Raw genomic sequence first — 8,721 nt, 5'->3', positions numbered from 1 at the left:
GATCCTCCTCTTGTCTCCGTCTACCTGTCTACCTGTCTACCTGCTCCTGCGTTTGTGTGGTTGTCATGCGCTCACTTAATTTATGACTGTGTTGGACTGTGTGTCCATACTGTCTGTAAGAATTCTGCGTTACCCAGATGAGTGCGTGTCAATTCACGTGCGCACATGCACACGCTTCATTACATTTGTCTCCTGGTCTGTGCGTAGAGAGGAGACAAAGTGCATTGAGAAAGCAGTAGCGGTGTTGGTGGTGGTGGTGGTGGTGTTGGAGGGGAGGTGGGGAGGAGACGAGCTCCAGCCTGCAAGCCCCAGACGGGCTGGCTCCGCAGGGGCTGCACCCAGGCACAGAGCTGCCTTTGTCAGGGTAATTATCCTGACGCTCACCCTCCACTGGTGGAGCTACCGGTTGGTAGGGTGGCTAACGCACTAGCGCCACCATTCATCACTGGGGAAAAGCTGTCATTGTAGGAATATGGATCCAGATCATGTCTGACATATATGAAGTCACTGTATATATTGTGCATCAGAGGTATGTTTCCTATTCGTACTTCACTAAATCACTGAATTTAATCTCATCTTGGTGTAAAAGGATCTTATACACACACTCTAACTCCGCTGTCGCTCTACAAGTGCATTACCCAACCCAACACCATTACCCTGATATTAAGACTTCCAGTCCCAGTCCCTGTGACGCTGCTTGTCTGTCCTGCCTCGATAGAATCTCCCAGCTTTCAGCAGCCGCTCGGGCCCCAGTCAGCAAGCAGGAGGGACAGGCAGACAAGAAGTGCCAGAGGAAAGAGAGGGAAAGAGATAGCCCAGGTATCTGCCAGTCCTCTCTGTGCATGTGTGTGTGTGTGTGTGTGTGTGTAAAGGAACCAAAGGATTATCCCATAGGAGTTAAATGAAGCCTGTCCAAAACAGGGAGACCCTGCCCAGTTCTTTAAACGCCTTCTGTTGACTGTAGTTGATGTATCAAGAAGATGGCAGCGGGCCAACAGGCTTGAAATACAGCAGGAAACTCAATAGGCTTGATGATATAGTGTTGTTTACAGTGGCAGACAAGGAGCCATCTTCGTCAGCCAGTCTGTCTTTCTCTGCTTTTCCCACTGTTTTTCTCTTTCTGTCAGCTTTGCTTTTGGAGCTGCTTCCCTCACCTGCTGCCGAGGACACAGATCGTTTGCATATGGAGAGACGTGATTTGTCTGGCATGTTGTGGTCGATATTTCACTCTACCATAAGAGATCCAGTCTTTTGGAAGTAGTTTCTTTGGCGGTAACATCAGTTGATGCTTGAATATCTGGTTTGTGAACAGACAGTTGATGTTTCATATTGTGGCTAGAAAAGGAAAAAAAAAAATGCTATCCATCTTCAGAGCCCAGAGCCAGAAGTCAAGGTCTGAATCCCCCAGAGCCCCATCACTCTTTCTCTGCTCTCCTTTCTGTTTATCCTTGTCTTTGTTTTCTCTTTCTGAGAGTCTGACTCTAAACCCAATATTATGACCTAAAGCACCTATTTCTCCCTCTAACTCTCTTCCTTTAGGGTTCCAAGGCTTGTTTTCTGCGGGACATCCCCTTCTCAGCCATCTACTTCCCCTGCTATGCTCACACCAAGGCTTACCTCACCGAGGAGGACGGAAGGATAGGGCCGGCCAAGATGCTGTTTGCAGGAGCTCTGGCAGGTAAAATACTTCCATGCCTACTGCCTGCAAACTCCTGCAGACAGGGGACAGGAAATTTTACCCACGCTATCCATAAAAACTGTCAAATCAAAAGCATCTATGTGTGCTTTATAAAATATTTTCCTTTAAATACCAAACATATACTGTGTGTATATACAAGAATAAGTAGAAATGAAAACAGGAAAATGGATAATTGCTTCCTGTTTTTTCTTTGTAAGTGATAAAAGTATATGTTCCTTGTGTACATCAGGTAATAATCCAGCTAAAATAACAAAAAAAAACTGACTCATGACTCAGACTCATTTGTACAGCCTGAAATAGAAAGAATTTATGGATTTATGAGATTAAGACAAAAATATTTCATTATGGGATCAGTCCTCTGGTGAGACTTTGAATAAATTATCATAATATTGTAGTTGTTTTAATCTCATGGTGCCAAGTGGAGACATTAGACACTTCTACTCTCTGCAGTTCATTTGTTTAGACTGTATAATCCCAGCATTTTAACAGTTTAGCCTTGTAGAGTGTGCCCATGGTTTTCTCTTAAAAATACATATGCTGTATAATATCTGACTGTCCATATTGAGCCAGAAAAGTCTGCCTCAGTCCCTGACGCAATGATGAGAGCCCTGAAGTTTCTGAAATGAAATCTCTGGTGTGAGCAGGTCTCACTCTTGCTTTCCCCCTCAGACCTCCAGAAGCCGGCAGTAACAGTAGCAGAGCTCAGAGTTTGGAAGCCATGCAGCCCCTGACCGCAGGCTCCATGGCGGTAGCTGCTAATTAGAGCGCTGCTCAGTGATTGGGGACTGGGGTTTTGGAGCTCTGCTGCAGGGAAGCGCCTCACATGCCTGCCAACCAAGGGCCAGCAGGAAGACTTTCCAATCCTAATATATTGTACATACACATGCACGTATGCACGCGAGAAAGCACACACTCTTGTGCAAACATGCTTGTGCATACTTTATACATGTTCACGCTGCAGGAATGCATGCAGTCCTGTCTGTATATACTTTAGTTTAGCCACAGCAGTGAGCTAACCAGAGGGACCAAAACATCCACTGATGACTTAACAACTTTATCCTCTGCATGAAAATATGATCTATCCAAAGCAGAGTTTAACATTGGATTTATCCTAAAGAAAACATTAATAACAGCCCAGTGCTCTCCTGCCAAGTTAAAAAGCTTTACAACATTTGCATAAAAGGCTTAATATTTGTTTTGAATCCTCAGAGATGTGTCAGCAGCACTCTCGTTTTGACGCAGAGGCACGGCACAACATGGAAAAATCATAAATCCAGCCTCCCTCCTCCATTTTTACTCCAGTTTCTCACCACAAGACTGGCAGCCACGGCCCACAGACTCCGAGCTGAAACGAGCCTCATGATTTCTTTATTTTTTTCGTTACTTCGACACATTTATCATCTCTCTTTCACATATATTTATCAGCGGTCGCAGCATTCTGGCAATTAGTGTTTTACAGTCAGCACAGGAAATTGAATTACACGCTCAGTTTGTACAGCATTATTTAGCTAGGCATTACTCTGCTTGGTGAAGAACATAGTGTTGGCCATCTCTAACTGACATCAGCTCTTTATGCGAGAAAGAGTTATGGAGGGAGTTTTTGGTATTACTAGCTGTGGGGTGTAAGGAATATCCTGAGAATGATCTCTACTATTTTTGGTGGAACCTTTACTTTTACCTTTACATGCCAAGTCAAATTTTGTCAACACTTTTGTGCCTGACAGGGTGAAGTAATGTTTTCATTCTTGTCATGTAGAGCTGAAACAGTCGATTTATACATCAGTCAGTTATTTTGATAATTGTCTGAGTTACTTTTCAAGCAAAAATGCCAAACATCTGCTGCCTCTAGCTTCTTAAATGTGGATATTTGCTGCTTTTCTCTATTTTCTATCAGTTTTAAAGGCACCCTGTGAACTTTCTGACCACTAGTGGTGCTGTAGAGCAATGTTTTTATGATCTAGGATGCAACCTGCGCGACACACAGGCTACAGGCGAACGTGAGCATGAGCATGTGGTGGCGCAATTCACATTAAGCTGTTACACTGAAGTACAGTTGGTGTCGTGACGAGCCAAACATGGATGTAAACAATGCATGATTTTAAATAGTTTTAAAAATTGTCTTTAAATGTTTTATGAGGAAGAAGATACATTCAGCACTTTTGTTAGATCTCATGGATTAACACTGCATTTTGTTGAGAAATACTGAATGCAAACAGAATTTTTCTTTACAAAAAACTGCATAGAGCATCTTTAACTGCATTTGTTTGGGTTTCAGACTGTTGCTTAGACATGAGACATTTGAAGACATATTCTTTTTATAATATTTATTGGATGCAATAATATTGTCATTAAGATTTTCCAAATTGTACTTTTGCTATTTTGGTCCGTTTCTGTACTCAAGACATCTACTATGTCTTTATCCATCCTCTGTTGCTCTTCCTGTGGGTTCTTCCACTTTTTCCCTGTTTAAGGGACTTTTAAAAGAAATGTTAAATATTTGGGGATGTAGTATCAATACAATATAAATATACCACTGCATGTTTGCCATTATATGATACACCACTGTGTCATTATTCTTCTCTTCAAATCTGCAATTTTTAGTATTTGGTTTTGCAGAGTCGGAGCTTCTACATCAGTTCTTACTCTGATCCCTCATCCCGAAACTTTCATTTAACTATTCTGCACCACGTATTCTCAGAAAACCACAGGAAGCTTCCTCATTTCCTCTCCTCTCCTCTCCTCTCCTCTCCTCTCAGTTCAGTGCAGGTGGTCAGTCTCTACTGGGTGCCAGTCTGCTACCTAATGCCGAGTTGATCAGACTGGCTGAATAGCTCGTTTGGCCGTTACAAAAACCAAGAAGTCAGAGTAAATCGTCAAGAGGGCAGTTGATGGTAATGACCGAGCCATCAATGATTGAGCCCATTCATGGCTGAAGTGGCTGTAGAGGGGGCTCTGGAGTCACTCCCTCCAGTCAGCCAGTCACTTTCAGCGGCACACGGGGCACAGTGTGCATTGCTCTCATTACCGTCCATTGTCTGGACCCTTTCAAACGTCTGTAAGAAAAGTGGAGGAGAGAGGAAAGGAAGAAAAAAGGTAGAGATTAAATAATGGCCTCACTGGTGGTATGGATTGGTTGATGGTGAAGTGATAGGAACTGGCCCCTACTTGTGTATAGTGTATGTATGTGGCAGACTTGCTGCAAGATGGTCAAGATCCAAGATGATGTGTTTTAAAAGAGGGAACAAAGAAGGCTAAAACCACTCTATCAGATGCAGTTACAATGATATGCAAGATTTCAGTCGATCGCTGATGGCTGCTTTCTTCAAATCATTCTCATTTGTTTGGAGCTGATTTTAAATATGTGTTCTATTTAGAATCAAACACTGTTTAAGAAAAAAAACATCACACAACTGAACAGCTCTTGCATTTTTCTGTCCAGGCATGCCAGCGGCCTCTCTGGTGACCCCAGCAGACGTGATCAAGACCAGGCTACAGGTGGCGGCACGTGCCGGTCAGACCACCTACAGCGGCCTGGTGGACTGCTTCTGGAAGATCCTCAGAGAAGAGGGGGCCCGTGCTTTCTGGAAAGGAGCAGGAGGTACAGTACAGTCACAAAGTCCAACATTTAATAAGGAAAAGAAGAGCTGTAGTGAATGTCACATGCAAAAGTCCCATTTCAGAACTCCACACTTTTACAGCTACAGTTTAATTTTCTTACTTCTGTCCAGATGCCATGAACAAAATGAGAGAAGCTCAAGCTGGATAAAAATGTATATATGCTTATCTGAGTTGCCGTCAGTTATTACCATGTGCTCACAAAATTACACTTTACAAGCAGAGGCTGTTACTTTTGAGGCTTTTTTTGGCCAGGGTTTCACCTCTCAGGCTACATGCAGGTTGACCTGCCTTCCTGGTGGATGTTGTTAGGCTGTAATCAACCTGAGAGAAGGACTCGAGAAACTGAAAAGAGCTGTTGAAAGTAGTTCCATCACCTTCTCAGGTGTCTGTGAGGACAAAAAAGAAGTCTTTCAAAATTATGAAGTAATGTGAATGTTAGTTTAGGCCGAGGCATAAACAATACAGGATAAACTTTCTTTTGCTGTTCAGTTTACTTTTTCTCACATAAATGTTATTTGACACTATATGTAAGGTATGTAGAAGTATATGTACTGTTGTACCTGATGTTTTTTTCTTTGGTTTTGTACTGTGAGATGCATGTTATATTTTTTGATATTTAATGAATTGTAGTGTTTTGTCATTTCATGTTACACTACCATTATTATAGTGAGTAAAATAACTAATTTAATCACAATTTATTATTTTCTTGATTGCTAAACGCAAGTAATAGCATTCATAATTTTTTAAAGAATAGTTTGGTTTAAGAACCTCAGGCTTAATTGTGCGCCACCACTCAGGAAACCAAACCTAAACCCTTGATTATATACTTGTGTAGATTAGTGTCCATGTGAATTTGAATAAACTCAGTTCTGCCTCCTCCTGCAGCTCGAGTGTTTCGATCCTCGCCTCAGTTTGGAGTGACTCTGGTGACCTATGAACTCCTGCAGCGCTGGTTCTACATTGACTTTGGGGGACAGTAAGTTTCACTCCGTTTTACCTTTGCATGTCGCTCAGTTGCCCATTTTGCTTTGTTGTTACTGTCGTCACAAAACTCTCAACCACACTAAAAATTCAATTCAATCAAACACCACCACCTCCTCGAAACAGCATGGTTCATTTCAGCGTACAGTAGCTGCTCTCGCCATGTGTCCTCCCTCCTCTGCGAGAGAGAAAGAAATGCCACAAGACCAAAAATAATTTCTGTGTGCATAAGCTGACAGGATGAAGCCCTCACTCAAAGCTCTGGATGTGACAATTTTCTAAAACTCGAGAATTTTTACCATGCCGTGATCAGAGCAGACAGCACCCATTTGACTTGTACATGTGCTCTTCTGGGATTGAAACACGTTCATTTTCCTGCTCAAAATAGGTCACTCTCAGGAATAATTTGCTAGTTCTCTAAAGTGAAAAAAGGTCCGTGGGGGGAGAACAGAGGCGGTGAACCTCTCGAGTGACTAAGAAAATGCTTCTTTTAATGGACAGCTGTTGCACACGCATGTATCGGCTGGATGGCTCATTGCTTTTACATGAAGCTGCCTTTCTCCCCAAGGCTCACTGCGAAACGAAATCAACTGCAGATCCAGTGAATATTCAGTGTGGTTTTGGAGTGAGTTCATCTGTGTTTCTTTGCTGTCCATGTTGGCAGCGAATCACAGAGCTCGGTGTGAAATCAGTGAGGGTTTTGATTCAGTTCTGCTTAAAGGGAGAGATGTTTACAAATGATTTTCTATTAAGATGTTTATTCATGTGGTGAAAAGTGTTTAATGTGATAATATTAATTTAAGATTTAATAATAATAATAATAATGATAAAACTGTCTGCGCACGCTCACTTTCCTCACCCATTTGGTTAAAATAACATCTGCCACTATGTTGATGTTTAACAGTTCCCCTTTTTGTGTCTTGCCTCTCTCCTCCTCCTGTTTCTCCGTGCCTCTGGCTTCGTCCTCCGTCTGTCTGTCTGTCTCTCTCTCTCTCTCTCTCTACCCACACCACAGAAAGCCGGCTGGCTCGGAGCCCACCCCCAAGTCTCGGATCAGCCTGCCGGCGCCCAACCCCGACCACATCGGAGGCTTCAGGTTGGCCGTGGCCACGTTCGCTGGCATCGAGAGCAAGTTTGGACTCCATCTCCCACGCTACACAGTGGCAACAGCAGCAGCAGCAGCAGCCCCTGCAAACACCCCTTGAACTGCTCACTTTGTTTAGTCCATGGGTGAGGTGGGGGGTAAGTGAAAGAGAGGGCTTGAATGTTTGTAGTATTTTAAGTCACTTATTTAAAATTATTTATTATTTATCTTATATAGTAGTATATAGGCAGACATGTTAATTGGTGAGCCAGTTAGCATGGGTGATTTCAAGGAAACTCTTTGTAGAACTTGTGCAGTATTTGTTTTAACTTTGATTGACATTGTATAGAGTTGTATTATATTGGGGTTTTGTTTTTCATACAGTTTAGCCAGTACAGTATATGCACACAGACAGTAGAAGGGCTGGCAGATGTTGAAACACACCTTAACCGCTTTGGAAAATAGTATCAATAACTACATACAGCAGCAGCTTTTTCCAGTGTCTTCCTATTGTTGCTTTATAATCAAAAGCACATTCCTCATATCATATAACTGGCTAAAAAAATTATTGATCATAAATGTGGCACTTCTGTATATAGGAGATATCCAGAGACATATTTTCATATCTATATGGCTGTTTTGGTCCTGACTTGCTCATTTGATCAAATGTATCCACAAAAATTTGACCAATCAATACTTGAATGTAAAGACACAGTGTAACATTCTGACTGTACAAGATGTTAACTGTTGTAAGATTATTTGGTTTCAGGTCTAAATGTATGCAGACGTGTAAATATCTGAAAGAGACAAAGAGCTGGCACCAACTGCACTTCTGTAGCGTGTCACGACTGAGTATTTAAAACTGTACAGTGCAGAGAATGTAGGAGTTACATATGGTGTGTAATAATCGTGCCTTACTGTACGTATGGCAGCAACGTGTGTACTGAGAGTAAAGAGAAACTTATATTAGTAAACTGAACGAATGCTGAGTTTTCATTCCCCTTTTTTGAACAAACAGAAAAGCAAGACATAGGTTCATCAGCTATGCTTTAATGGTCAACATAGCAGGGTTTAATAGCGAGCACTCTGCATTACAATATACTTCTTGTTAATTGTTACAGTTCATGAAAGAATATACAGTTGCAGCTCTTATTTAGAACAAAAGACCAGTGTGCCAAAACCACCCCTGATTCTGTTTCTGACACCCTGAAACACTGACACATAGCAGCCACAAAGCCTCACGTGTGAAAACGTCACCATACTAACTCCATTTTTATGTATTTGGAATATTTCAGGAATGTGTCGCATGCAGGCGTAATACAGAGAAAAGAAGCACAAC

The 8,721-nt window shown here is 42.1% G+C and overlaps 1 protein-coding gene across 1 annotated transcript; it reads left to right on the top strand.

The window, feature by feature from the left end:
• Positions 1 to 207: 207 nt before the first annotated feature.
• Positions 208 to 8,355, top strand: LOC108880360 (electrogenic aspartate/glutamate antiporter SLC25A13, mitochondrial-like; the record flags this gene model as incomplete). Its single annotated transcript, XM_051069392.1, has 5 exons — positions 208 to 364; positions 1,540 to 1,678; positions 5,139 to 5,297; positions 6,203 to 6,293; positions 7,314 to 8,355. Coding segments are annotated over 5 exons (736 nt in total), but the record flags the coding sequence as incomplete, so codon positions are not given.
• Positions 8,356 to 8,721: the final 366 nt, after the last annotated feature.

Source organism: Lates calcarifer, unplaced genomic scaffold (genome assembly GCF_001640805.2).
Source record: "Lates calcarifer isolate ASB-BC8 unplaced genomic scaffold, TLL_Latcal_v3 _unitig_929_quiver_1957, whole genome shotgun sequence".
Classification (NCBI taxonomy): domain Eukaryota; kingdom Metazoa; phylum Chordata; class Actinopteri; family Centropomidae; genus Lates; species Lates calcarifer.
Note: the sequence above shows the minus strand (reverse complement) of the source record. Positions and strands in the feature narration are given on the sequence as shown.